Raw genomic sequence first — 14816 nt, forward strand, 5'->3', positions numbered from 1 at the left:
CCCTTTCAAAGGAACCATCCCGGCATTTGCCTGGAGCGATTTAGGGAAATCACGGAAAACCTAAATCAGGACGGCCGGACGCGGGATTCAACCGTCGTCCTCCCTTTGGTACAGAGCCGAGTGGAGGGTCTGAATCAGAGGCTGAGACGGTTCTGCGACCGTGTGGGCTGCAGATTCCTCGACTTGCGCCATAGGGTGGTGGGGTTTCGGGTTCCGCTGGATAGGTCAGGAGTCCACTACACGCAAACAAGCGGCTACACGGGTAGCAGGGGTTGTGTGGCGTGGGCTGGGCGGTTTTTTAGGTTAGATGGCCTTGGGCAAGTACAGAAAGGGCAACAGCCTCAACGGGTGCAGGGCAAAGTCAGGACATGCGGGGACCAAGCAGCAATCGGTATTGTAATTGTAAACTGTCGAAGCTGCGTTGGTAAAGTACCGGAACTTCAAGCGCTGATAGAAAGCACCGAAGCCGAAATCGTTATAGGTACAGAAAGCTGGTTGAAGCCAGAGATAAATTCTGCCGAAATTTTTACAAAGGTACAGACGGTGATTAGAAAGGATAGATTGCATGCAACCGGTGGTGGAGTGTTCGTCGCTGTTAGTAGTAGTTTATCCTGTAGTGAAATAGAAGTGGATAGTTCCTGTGAATTATTATGGGTGGAGATTACACTCAACAACCGAGCTAGGTTAATAATTGGCTCATTTTACCGACATCCCGACTCAGCAGCATTAGTGGCAGAACAACTGAGAGAAAATTTGGAATACATTTCACATAAATTTTCTCAGCATGTTATAGTCTTAGGTGGAGATTTCAATTTACCGGATATAGACTGGGACACTCAGATGTTTAGGACGGGGGTAGGGACAGAGCATCGAGTGACATTATACTGAGTGCACTATCCAAAAATTACCTCGAGCAATTAAACAGAGAACCGACTCGTGGAGATAACATCTTGGACCTACTGATAACAAACAGACCCGAACTTTTCGACTCTGTATGTACAGAACAGGGAATCAGTGATCATAAGGCCGTTGCAGCATCCCTGAATATGGAAGTTAGTAGGAATATAAAAAAAGGGAGGAAGGTTTATCTGTTTAGCAAGAGTAATAGAAGGCAGATTTCAGACTACCTAACAGATCAAAACGAAAATTTCTGTTCCGACACTGAGAATGTTGAGTGTTTATGGAAAAAGTTCAAGGCAATCGTAAAATGCGTTTTAGACAGGTAAGTGCCGAGTAAAACTGTGAGGGACGGGAAAAACCCACCGTGGTACAACAACAAAGTTAGGAAACTACTGCGAAAGCAAAGAGAGCTTCACTGCAAGTTTAAACGCAGCCAAAACCTCTCAGACAAACAGAAGCTAAACGATGTAAAAGTTAGCGTACGGAGGGCTATGCGTGAAGCGTTCAGTGAATTCGAAAGTAAAATTCTATGTACCGACTTGACAGAAAATCCTAGGAAGTTCTGGTCTTACGTTAAATCAGTAAGTGGCTCGAAACAGCATATCCAGACACTCCGGGATGATGATGGCACTGAAACAGAGGATGACACGCGTAAAGCTGAAATACTAAACACCTTTTTCCAAAGCTGTTTCACAGAGGAAGACCGCACTGCAGTTCCTTCTCTAAATCCTCGCACAAACGAAAAAATGGCTGACATCGAAATAAGTGTCCAAGGAATAGAAAAGCAACTGGAATCACTCAACGGAGGACAGTCCACTGGACCTGACGGGATACCAGTTCGATTCCACACAGAGTACGCGAAAGAACTTGCCCCCCTTCGAACAGCCGTGTACCGCAAGTCTCTAGAGGAACGGAAGGTTCCAAATGATTGGAAAAGAGCACAGGTAGTCCCAGTCTTCAAGAAGGGTCGTCGAGCAGATGCGCAAAACTATAGACTTATATCTCTGACGTCGATCTGTTGTAGAATTTTAGAACATGTTTTTTGCTGGAGTATCATGTCGTTTTTGGAATCCCAGAATCTACTATGTAGGAATCAACATGGATTCCGGAAACAGCGATCGTGTGAGACCCAACTCGCTTTATTTGTTCATGAGACCCAGAAAATATTAGATACAGGCTCCCAGGTAGATGCTATTTTTCTTGACTTCCGGAAGGCGTTCGATACAGTTCCGCACTGTCGCCTGATAAACAAAGTAAGAGCCTACGGAATATCAGACCAGCTGTGTGGCTGGATTGAAGAGTTTTTAGCAAACAGAACACAGCATGTTGTTATCAATCGAGAGACGTCTACAGACGTTAAAGTAACCTCTGGCGTGCCACAGGGTAGTGTTATGGGACCATTGCTTTTCACAATATATATAAATGACCTAGTAGATAGTGTCGGAAGTTCCATGCGGCTTTTCGCGGATGATGCTGTAGTATACAGAGAAGTTGCAGCATTAGAAAATTGTAGCGAAATGCCGGAAGATCTGCAGCGGATAAGCACTTGGTGCAGGGAGTGGCAACTGACCCTTAACACAGACAAATGTAATGTATTTGGAGTACATAGAAAGAAGGATCGTTTATTGTATGATTATATGATAGCGGAACAAACACTGGTAGCAGTTACTTCTGTAAAATATCTGGGCGTATGCGTGCGGAACGATTTGAAGTGGAATATCATATAAAATTAATTGTTGGTAAGGCGGGTACCAGGTTGAGATTCATTGGGAGAGTGCTTAGAAAATGTAGTCCATCAACACAGGAGGTGGCTTACAAAACACTTGTTCGACCTATACTTGAGTATTGCTCATCAGTGTGGGATCCGTACCAGATCGGGTTGACGGAGGAGATAGAGAAGATCCAAAGAAGAGCGGCGCGTTTCGTGACAGGGTTATTTAGTAACCGTGATAGCGTTACGGAGATGTTTAATAAACTCAAGTGGCAGACTCTGCAAGAGAGGCGCTCTGCATCGCGGTGTAGCTTGCTCGCCAGGTTTCGAGAGGGTGCGTTTCTGGATGAGGTATCGAATATATTGCTTCCCCCTACTTATACCTCCCGAGGAAATCACGAATGTAAAATTAGAGAGATTAGAGCGCGCACGGAGGCTTTCAGACAGTCGTTCTTCCCGCGAACCATACGCGACTGGAACAGGAAAGGGAGGTAATGACAGTGGCACGTAAAGTGCCCTCCGCCACACACCGTTGGGTGGCTTGCGGAGTATAAATGTAGATGTAGATCAAGATGAATGCGAGTCCATTGTCTAACCACTGCGCCACCTCGCTCGGTTTACTCGACAAGAGAGTTGGCGGATACGATATGCCGCTGTGGTAATGGACATAGCCTGCGAACCCGTGCCCTCAACGCTGAAAGATACCTACAGCGCAGAGTGCCCTGTGATAAGCTGTTTGGCAGACTTTTCCAGCGTCTGAGGGACACAGGTAGCCTTGCACTACGGACAGAGAATGCCCCTAACAGTCCGCACGCCCGCCATTCAGGAGCGTGTGCTACGTTCGGTGGAAGAAACTCCTAGTACCAGTGTACGATGATTAGCAGCACCGAAAAGTGTGTGTCTGTACCCTACCTCGGGGTGTACTTCACGAACAATTGCTGTACCCGTATTATCTACAGCGCGTCCAGTCCCTAAGGCCGCAGGCGACGATTCTGTCGATGGCCGTTGCAGAAGTGTGCCGCAGATGCACTGTTCACACCTAATATTTTGTCTACCGATGAGGCAGGGTCCACAAGAGACGGTGTTGTGATTGTCCATAAGCAGTATGTATGGACAGATGGAAATCTCTAAGCAGTTGAGGAAAGCGAGCATCAATAGCGGTTTTCATTCAACGTATGGAGAGGCTTACTTGGTGACAGATTAACTGGTACATACCTGCTACCACAAAGTTTAAGTGGAGCGCATTACTTGGGCTTTTCCATTATTTTATTGCCTACCTTGGTGGAAAATGTGCCATTCCAGCAACGAATACATATGTGGTTCATGCATGATGGCGCACCAGCACACTTTCGTCACCATGTGCGCGAACGTTGACGCAGACATTTCAGGATCGCTGCATTGGCCGTGAGCAGTGGGGGGAGGGGGGGGGGGCGGCACATCTTGGCATACTCGTTCCCCAGACGTCAACCCTCTACACCTTTTATTGTGAGGACACTTTAAGGATTTTGTGTACGCCACTGCCATCAACCAAGTGCGGACACTTCAATGCGTGCCGGCAGGTAGAACAACAACAACAACAACCATGTACACTTCAAGGGATGCGTCGTACCGTACGCTGGAGGGCAGAGGGGCGCATAGTCACGAGTGGACGCCACGTTGACCACCACCTGCTAACACGTGTTTATGGCAGAAAGTATGCATTTACGGACCCTTGTGTACTGGACTCATTTTTACTTCGATGAGTACTACCACCACCAGTGTACCATAAGGCTGTTTAGCCAAGGGTCCTGTAGTCTCAGCTATACTCCATGTCTTCCAAGCCAAAGTGTTTGCATCTGGAAATGCTTCAAGGCCACCATAATCTGCATGATTGCCCCATACTACAGCCAGTGTCAGCCAGGTACTACCTCCAAAGACTGCTTGTACATCACAGGTAAAGTTCAGATGGAGTCCACGATAAACATTTGGACCTCCAATCAATTGCTGCTTATTAAACTGGCCAGCCAAGTCAATATCAATCGCCTTCAAACTGCGATACACAGGAACGCTGCGCCGCCAGCGACGACGCCATGCTCGTCGCAGAGGCATTGCTCAGAAGCAAGGCATTGCCTTGAACCATTTCCAGATGGCTCAGAGTATTCGTCTCTTCGTTTCGAACATCCTGTATCTATGTGGTGTCTGTTCTTTCGGTCAAGTCCGAAAGAGTACGCACCACTTATATATATGTAATAATGATTTGTTCAGTGCAGAAGCATGCCAGGTTCGAAGTGCCGCAAGTAATGAGGACAGTGGGCAAACAGCACTGCATTAGTAGTGTGTGGACAAGTTTAGGATTTGAGTGTGACGGGAGGCGTGCCCCGGTTGTGCGTGCAATTGCGGTGGCCACTGTGTCCGGATGGCGCAGTGGTCAGGGTGCGTCTTCCCAGTAAGCACGAGACCCGGTTTCGAATCCCAGTCCAGCACAAATTTTCAATCTCCGCCATTGATTTAAATCAAATCAATGGTCACTCGCAGCCAATCTTTGTAATTATTCATTCGTGCCTGAATTCACAGTGGCTGCTGGATCAAAATGGTGTGTGTTCTTTCGGACATGTTCGAAAGAGCAGACGCCACATATATAAGTCGTACGTATGTTGTAGAGGGACCTGTCCCAAGTACCTAGACAGTGGCAGCCTCTAGTTTCCGACAAAATCGATCATGAACTCTTATGTTTACTCCTATACCTGCAAAGTGAGACACGTTACGGCCAAGTGAAGGTAGCGCAGCGGCTAACGTACAGATGCAGATCCAGTCTTTGTACTTTTTTTCAAATTTCTTCTTACAGAATGTCATTAAACAGTGTATGTCATGCAAAAATTATTCAAAAACTGCCACTTTCGCCGTAATAATTTCATTATTGAATCGTAACTACAGCTAACTTTCTTCAAATACAGATTCCATTTCTTACGGAACAGATTACAGAATCTTATGCTTATCCATTGCGGCTATTTTAGTACCGTGACTATATTGAATGTAAGTACGTTATACACAACTGCAACCAGTCACTTTTTTGAATAATAATGCTTTATTCCATGAACCGGTTTTCATCTCCGGATGGTTTCGGGAGGATCAGGGAAGTTACATCATTACTGGTAGTAGCATAATGCTGGATGCTGGTTCTATGGCAGAAAGATGGGGCACACTTTAATGTATCACCATGACTATAGCTTATGAACACAAGTCTGTGAGCAAAGACTAAAGTGGCTATTACTACCGTCGACAGCAAGTACTTAGTTTCCAAATAAGATACAGACAGAATGCCCTCGATATTTGCCCTGCTATGCAGATATATAGATACGTATACAGATACATGGAGTAAACTAAACGTGTAAGAGACGGTCAAAAACATTACTTTCTAAGGCCGTACAGTCCAGATTCCCTGTAACAATCATGGAAAATCGCCATGAGAATTGAGGCAATCATTCCACTGACGCACGAGGTTCAAGACTCCGTCCTGATGCGTGAAGGATTTGGTAACTATCTGGGGCACATCCTCGTCCGACAGAAGTCGTCCACGCTTAAAAGGTTAACTAAGGGGCCGAAGGCGTGATAATACAATGCGGAGAGATCAGGACTATACGGAGTGTGCGCGAGTGTCTCCCACTTGGTAACAACATTTGCGTTATGGGGAAATGCGTTATCATGAGGCAGCAGCACCCATTGACTCAACGGTGGTTTTCGACAGATATGCTGCTTCATACATATTATTCATTCTTCGATGGGTGTCTACCGCTGTTTATCCTTCGGCAGCCAAGAAAAGAAAAGTAGCACGTTGGTCGTGTTTGGACACATTTGGCGAGGAGGAGCAGATCAGTGTTCAACGTCCTGTCGACAGCGGGCTCATTAGAGACGGAGCGCAAGCTCTGATTAGGGAAGGAAACCGGCCGAGCCCTTTCGAAGGAGCCATCCCAGGATTTGCCTGTAGTTAGTTAGGGAAATCACGGAAAACGTAAATTTGGATGGCCGGACGCAGGTATCAATAGTCGTTCTCCCGAATGCGAGTCCAGCGCGCCACCTCGGTCGGTGGGCATTTACTAAAAACGTCCCCATAGTTCACCTTTCCCCATTCTGTAAAGTCGGAAGTGGTGGTGGTGGTGTGTTGGGGCTTATGGGCGCTCAACATCGAGGTCATCAGAGCCCTGACACACATTAAAAGGAACGAATGTGGACAGACCTAAGAAAACTAAAGCACACACTCAAAGAAAGCAGGAAAAGGAGGAAAATGCTACATAAGAAAGTAAAACCTAAGGAAAGGGGAAACATAGCAACAAGAATATCACAGGAAATTGTTATTGGCTGGCCACTTACATAAAATATGGGCGAGCTTGTCACACAGTGAGCAAATTAAAATCCTCTCCGTAAAATCTTTGTAAAAACAGAACTTTAAAACTTTAGCCACATTCGTCCGAGTGTTGCCTAAAAGAGATGGCAGGTCCGCTGGCAAGTAAGCCGCGACCCGCTGGTCAGAAAATAAAACGCAATCCAATAAAACGTGGCGCACAGTGACCTGGACGCCGCAAGCACCACACATTGGAGGGTCCTCTCGCCGGAGCAGGAAGCCGTGCGTCATAGGGCTGTGGCCTATTCGAAGCCGAGTGAGGAGAACCTCGTCCCGTCGATGGGGCTGAAAGGAAGTACACCACACACGCGTTGTGGGCTTGACTATACGGAGCTTATTGTCAGTCACTTCCAGCCACTCATCCTCCCACCGACGCATGACCCGTGAGCTCAACAGCGAGGTGAGTGCGTGCAAGGGGATAGCACACTGAGATACTTGTGGGACGAGACACGCCTCCTTGGCTGCGAGATCTGCCCTTTCATTCCCAGCAATGCCGACATGCCCCGGAACCCAGCAGAAAGCTACAACCTTCCCCAGTCGCTGTAGTCGGAGGAGGGCATCCTGGATGGTCTGGACAATTTTGTCTGCCGGATACAAACGTTGCAATGAGTGAAGGGCACTTAGTGAATCGGAACAGACAAGAAATTTAGGACAGGAAGAATGTCTCATGAGCTCCAGTGCCCGCAAGATCGCAAACAATTCTGCATCAAAGACAGTAAAAGTCTGAGGCAGTCGGACCTTGAGGACACGATATGGAAAAACAACTGAGCAACCAACAGAATCCCCTTGTTTCGACCCATCCGTAAAAACAGCTACATAGTCGTGGTGCTCAGATAAAATGGCAGAAAATGCTGCATTAAAAACGGTGGCAGGAGTGCAATCTCTCTTGTACTGCAATAAATCGAAAATCACTCCGGGCCTCTTCAGTAACCAGGGTGGCAGGCGGTTAAAACCTTTGATTTGGGGTTGTACAGACTCCACACCGAGGGACTCTAGTACACGTTGCACACGGATCCCAAACGGCAACGTAGCCCGGGGACGGCGGGAAAAAAGGCGGTCCAGAGGTGGATGGGCAACAAGATGGTGAGCAGGCGATCTGGGAGCTGCAAGAAACTTACAAGCCTTCGGAAGGATGCGATTGCCACGCTAATCATTTGCCTAGCTGTCGGTGGTTGTATACCCGCACCAGATTCGCGCTACACTGCACATACCCTGCAGCCCTCGAATGGAAGATTTTTGACCGTCCGTTAAACAATCGCAAATATCGTACAGTTTGAACAGATCTTTTTGTATTGTTAATGTAATGTGGCATTTCTGACAGTTAGCAAAGCAAGTAAAGGTGACATGGGCTGGCGCAGTATTCCGCACGCGCACACGCGCTCGCGCACGCACACGCACACGCGCACGCGCACGCGCACGCGCACGCGCACGCGCACGCGCACACGCACACGCACACGCACGCGCACGCGCACACGCACACGCACACGCACACGCACACGCACACGCACACGCACACGCACACGCACACGCACATCGCAACCACGCACCTGCTTGACGCGGCCGGCGCTGGAGGAGCTGCCGGTGGCGCCGTCGTCCACGTCGTCGTCGTCATCGCCGAAGTCGGCGTATTCGTCCTCGGCGTCGGCGCCGCCGTCGTCTGAAGAAACACCTTCCTTCTTGGGGAGCGCCTTTGCGCCATCCGGGTCTTCTTTCTTCACCGCAGCCAGCTGCTGTGCCAAAGGGGAAACGGGGATATCAAACAACTTCCTGCTTCTGCTCCCTCAGTGTGTCCGACTCTTCGTCCCGCCGCTCTCCATGCGTCTCCTCTGTGTCGATGTCTAACTTGGAGACGATGATTGTACGAGCAGGACAACGCTCTATCTCTGTCCATCCCCTTCTGCCCCATCTCTCTCCGTCCCCTTCTGCCCCTCTCTCCCCTTATCCATCTCCTCGTGTCCCCTCTCCCTGTTCATACCCTCCCCCATCACTATCAGCCATCCATCTGGCGACTATCTGCAAATGTAGCTCCTGGAAAACAAGTTGATAAAGTATGCCCTTCCAGTCCCCCACCATGCTCGTAGGGCAGAGCAGCCTGCATGGCAAGGACTGAAAAAGAAACGTTTCTCGCGATATCTCTGGTCCTATTGGAGCTAGGCGATGATAAACCCCAAGCAGCTCACTCTACTGAAGTTTGCTGTTTGTGCGGCACATTTGGTTGAATTCGATCCACACACACACACACACACACACACACACACACACACACACACACACACAATATATATATGTATATATATTTACTGCCGTTTGTGAAAAGTGCAACACAGAGAAGGGATTACCCGAATAGCTCCACAACTGGTGGAAGTGGCGACGGGTGTGCAAGGAATACGTGATACGTAGCGTGAAAGGTAGTGCTGCAGCACTGGCATTAAGTGATTTATAAAAATGCAGAGTAAAAAAAAACATATTGATTAAAATTCTTCTGGGTATTATGCCGCGTCATTGCTAAAAACTAACAACAATAATAAACAATTATTTATTATTGTTGTTAGCTTTTAGCAATGACGCGGCATAATACAGAGAAGAATTTTAATTACTATGACATCAGCCGCGGAAGCCTACGTTCTTATATATAAAAAAACTTTGGTCACCAGTGAACTGGCTCAAGTTTGCGCCGCATCAGTCAGTAAGAAGAGGAGGGTAAGAGAGAGAAATTATGCCTCAGTAGAATAGGAGAAGAAATAACAGACGGAAGAGTAGGAGGAGGACTAGGGAGTGAAAGCGAGAGATAAGAGAACAAGATATAAGATGAAGAGAGGAAAGTAAGAATGAGGAAGAGGTGTTCTGAATCAAGAATTTAAGAAAGAAGGAGTAGGAAGAGGGAAAAGTAGGAGAAGAAAGGGAGGAAGGAAGAAAAGCACGAAGAGGAGGAGGAGGAGGAGGAGGAGGAGGAGAATAAGAAGAAGAAGAAGAAGAAGAAGAAGAAGAAAAAGAAAAAGAAGAAGGAGAAGGAGCACCATAAACGCAGACCAGGAGAAAGAGGTGGAGGGTGAGGTTGAGAGAGAAGATAGAGGAGGATGACGAGGACGAGAAAGTGGTACTGATGTAGGACGAGAAAGGAGTAGGAGAAAGAGGAGCAGGGAAAAGGAGAATGAACAGGAAGAGGGGGAGTAGAAACAAGGAGCCTGAGTCGGAAGAAACATAGGGGATGAAGGAATAGGAGGAGAAAGAAGAAGGAAGCATCATAGAGGAGAAAAACGACTAGAAGACGAGGAGGAGGAGGAGGAGTAGGAAAATTCAAAAGGCATCGAGGACCGATAGGAAAGTGAGAGGGGTGGAAAGAGGAATTAGGGAGATGGAGTCTCTGCGCACACAGCAGTGCTAGTAGAGAAGCAGTCAGCTGTGGACATGCAAAGTGCGCACCTTCTTGACGGACTTCCTGCCGTGGAGAGCCAGAGGCGAGGACGCCGCCGAGGACTCGTCGTTGGCGGAAGACGGCGACGAGGCGGCGGCGGCGGCGCTGACGGCGGCCAGCTTCTCGCGGATGCGCGTCTTGAGCGTCTTGAGGCTCTCCTCGTCGGACGTGGCGACCGCCTCCGTCTTGACGGCGGCCGGCGTGGCGGGGGCGGCGGCGGGGGCGGCCGCGGGGGCGGCGGGCGTGGCGGGCGCGGGCGTCGTGCTGCCCGAGTCGGCGGCCTCCTCCTGCTGCTGCTGGTTGCGGCGGAACTCCTGCTGGCGCAGCAGCAGCAGGTCCAGCGTGATCTCGTCCGACGTGGAGGAGTCTTCCTCCGGCTGGCTGCCGGCCGCCTCGCCGCCCTTCTGGTCGCCGGGGGCCGCCGCAGACACCTCCACCGCGGAGTCCGCGGGCGAGGGCGTGGCCGCGGCCAGCTGCCAGGCACACACAACGTGAACACACCACCGACACCCACGGGCATCTGCTCAAATTCATAAAGGAGGCAGCAAAATTCAAAAATTGCCGTCCTTCATGTACTGGCTTAGTGGACCGCTACGTAGCGTTTTCCCGCTAGTTTAATAGCCCCCACATAACATGAGACAGGCGAAATACCCTCAGACTTCAGGAAGAATATAATAATTCCATCTATAACAGTAAATTTAATTTCACTACTAATTATTGGACAAATACTTCTATTAATCCTAGAATCAGCAGTAGCTACAATTCAAGCTTATGATTTCTAAATTTCAAGAAGTTAATCCCAAAGAAAGCAGGTGTTGACAGATGTGAAAATTACCGAACTAATAGTTTAATAAGTCACGGCTGCAAAATACTAACGTGAATTCTTTACAGACGAATGGAAACACTGATAGAAGCCGATCTCGGGGAAGATCAGTTTGGATTCCGTAAAAATATTGGAACACGTGAGGCAATACTGACCGTACGACTTATCTTAGAAGACAGATGATGGAAAGGCAAATCTACGTTTCTTAAGCATTTGTAGACTTAGAGAAAGCTTTTGACAATGTTGACTGTAATACTCTCTTTCAAATTCTAATGGTGGCAGGGGTAAAATACAGGGAGCGAAAGGCTATTTATAATTTGTACAGAAACCAGATGGCAGTTATAACAGTCGAGGGACATCAAAGGGAAGCAGTGGTTGGGAAGCGAATGAGCCGGCCAGAGTGGCCGAGCGGTTCTAGGCGCTACAGTCTGGAACCGCGCCACCGCTGCGGTCGCAGGTTCGAATCCTGCCTCGGGCATGGATGTGTGTGATGTCCTTAGGTTAGTTAGGTTTAAGTAGTTCTAAGTTCTAGAGGACTGATGACCTCAGATGTCCCATACTGCTCAGAGCCATTTGAACCATTTTTTTGAAGGGAGTGAGACAGGGTTGTAGCCTCTCCCCGATGTTATTCAATCTATTTATTGAGCAAGCAGTAAAGGATACAAAAGAAAAATTCATTGTAGGTATTAAAATCCATGGAGAAGAAATAAAAACTTTGAAGTTCGCCGATGACATTGTAATTCTGTCAGAGAGAGCAAAGGACTTGGAAGAGCAGTTGAACGGAATGGACAGTTTCTTGAAAGGAGGATATAACAAGAACATCAAAAAAAGCAAAACGAGGATAATGGAATGTAGTCAAATTAAATTGGGTGATGCTGAGGGAATCAGATTAGGAAATGAGACGCTTAAAGTAGTAAATGAGTTTTGCTATTTGGGGAGCAAAATAACTGATGATGGTCGAAGTAGAGAGGATTTAAAATGTATACTGGGAATGGCAAGGAAAGAGTTTCTGAAGAAGAGAAATTTGTTAACATCGAGTGTAGATGTGTCATGGAGTCGTTTCTGAAAGTATTTGTATGGAGTGTAGCCGTGTATGGAAGTGAAACATTGACGATAAATAGTTTAGACAAGAAGAGAATAGAAGCTTTCGAGATGTGGTGCTACAGAAGAATGCTGAAGATTAGATGGATAGCTCACATAACTAATGAGGTGGTGTTTAATAGAATTGGGGAGAAGAGAAATTTGTGGCACAACTTGAATAGGAGAAGGGATCGGTTGGTGGGGCATATTCTGAGGCATCAAGGGATTACAAATTTAGTATTGGAGGGCAACGCGGGGGGGTAAAAATCGTAGAAGGAGATCAATAGACGAATACACTAAACAGATTCAGAAGGATGTAGGTTGCAGTAGGTACTGGGAGATGAAGGAGCCTGCACAGTATAGAGTAGCATGGAGAGCTGCATCAAAACAGTCTCAGGACTGAAGACCACAACAACAACAACAACAACAACAACAACAGACTCTCTCCTTCACTACTTACAACAGTCTGTCAACAGTGGGGCAAATTTTCGAATCCGCGACTGTAGAAACCACGTTTTGAGGCGTAGAACTCTGAGCCATGTTCGGAGCGCAAGCCCATCCCGAAAGGAAATTCCTTGGATGCTGAACGACAGAGAGCGCAAAAGGCGAAAACCGAGGGTGCAAGATGAGGTGACTAGGTGAGTATGGAGTGACTTCTGAACGCAGCTCCTGCACAGTGTTTTTTCTTAGTACACCAGAACGCGGGTGGCCGTTACCGTGGAGTGCCGTCACTTCACGCTGTCCTCTTGGTCGTTGTTCTCGGACTGCGTCTGCCAGACGTCTCAGTCACTGACAATGAATGTCAGCAGCGACGGCTAAACCTCGCTCACGCAGTTCCTAGAACACCACACCGTCGCAGTTCCACGTGCAGAACATTATCTTACGTGGATGCGCACAGGCCTTATACGGCGAGTTGCCGTTTTTCTTCCCTTATGCTAGCATAAAGGCATTATTTCTTGTCACCGTTACGATGCAAAACAGAAAACGAAATACCATGATTTTTGGATACCAAAACTACCAAATTCGGTAACATGTCAAGATGCTCTGATTTAAGTGTCTCTTAAGCTGCAAGGTAAGTTGAAATGCTAGTTCCCTTCTTATACATCCCTAACTTCTCCCAGTTCATATTCACTTTTTTGTGCTACGTTAGGAGCTTTTTCCATACTGGTTCCCATATCTTACTTTGCCATATTTTGACATAGACCGCCATAACTTCGCAATCGATGTAGATTTTTGTTCACTCAGGCGACTCCTCGTCTGTGACGGAACGTCACATAAATCGACATTTCGAGAAAAATGAAAAGGGTTTTTTGTGTGTTAAAAGATAGTGACGCGTGAACTACAAATTATTGGAATGCTCCGTCTGTGTGCGCGATGAATATCAAATATTAAAAAGTGTAGTATATTATCTGTAAAGCTTGCGAACATAGAGTAAATATCTCTGGAATGAGCATTCAAATGCGCAGAACAGATTTTGTGTTGTCAACATACATGGCCGGCCTGGTCACGTGTTCTCGGGACGTCGTGTGCTTGTCCGTATAGCGCCCTGTATATTTAGAATGTGGCTCTGAGCACTATGGGACTTAACTGCTGTGGTTATCAGTCCCCTAGAGCGTAGAACTACTTAAACCTAAATAACCTAAGGACATCACACACATCCATGCCCGAGGCAGGATTCGAACCTGCGACCGTAGCGGTCACTGTAGCGCCTAGAACCGCACGGCCACTCCGGCCATTTAGAATGTCACTACATCCCTAGTACAGACGGATTCTTTTCGTACGTGTCGTGGATTATTTATATATGTTGCGCCGACATTTTAACCGTATTCATTTGATACCGGGAATAAACCAGCTACGTAACTTTTAAGGGCAAGTGATACTGCATTCTGGTTCTTTGCGACAGGTGTCACAGTTCAGATGCACTCGATTTTTGGTAGTTTTCGGTATGATACGGCACTTTATAGTATTACAGAGCCTGACATACATTTTTGCAGTGACAGTCTCGCAAAACGACTTGACAGTACGCGAGTACTTTTGCATGTGTCCGAAAAACACCGAATTTGCCACACATTAGCGACTATATCCCTGCTAATTCTCCTTTTTTCTGCTATTTCTGCGTATTTATTTTCTCGTTTTTGCGACCTAAAGCACAATTTTTCTTACTGGTGACACTTTGAAGTATTATTTTAATGCATTGTACGCACTTGCTCCCAGTTTATTAAATAAATAATAGACTGAGTAAGAAGGGGGCATAAAGGCGATCGGAGAATAAATGTACTGTAAAGCAAATACAGTTGGTCATGTAACAGTCAACCCATATAACACCATTAAGGGAAGTGGAAAGTGACACAAATGAAAGAGTTTGGGGACGTGTTCAGTAATATTTTACGCTTCTTAATCAAATGGTGAAGAAAATAATTTGAAGGTAAAATACACCAAAGAAGATGAATGTGTACTTTGATTAGCTACCTTCAGCCACACACGTCTTAATTTTTCTCTGTCTAAACAT

The 14816-nt window shown here is 47.1% G+C and overlaps 1 protein-coding gene across 1 annotated transcript in view; it reads right to left on the bottom strand.

Annotated features, from left to right (window-relative positions):
* Positions 1–14816, bottom strand: part of LOC126424614 (nascent polypeptide-associated complex subunit alpha, muscle-specific form-like) — a 163328-nt gene that overhangs the window by 119398 nt on the left and 29114 nt on the right. Inside the window, exons 2-3 of the mRNA XM_050087352.1 lie at positions 10413–10877; positions 8537–8716 (exon numbers count right to left, since the gene is read on the bottom strand). Coding sequence (XP_049943309.1) covers positions 8537–8716; positions 10413–10877 — 645 coding nt within the window. The remainder of the gene's footprint in view (positions 1–8536; positions 8717–10412; positions 10878–14816) is intronic.

This window comes from Schistocerca serialis, chromosome 10 (assembly GCF_023864345.2).
Source record: "Schistocerca serialis cubense isolate TAMUIC-IGC-003099 chromosome 10, iqSchSeri2.2, whole genome shotgun sequence".
In the NCBI taxonomy this organism is placed as follows: Eukaryota; Metazoa; Arthropoda; class Insecta; order Orthoptera; family Acrididae; genus Schistocerca; species Schistocerca serialis.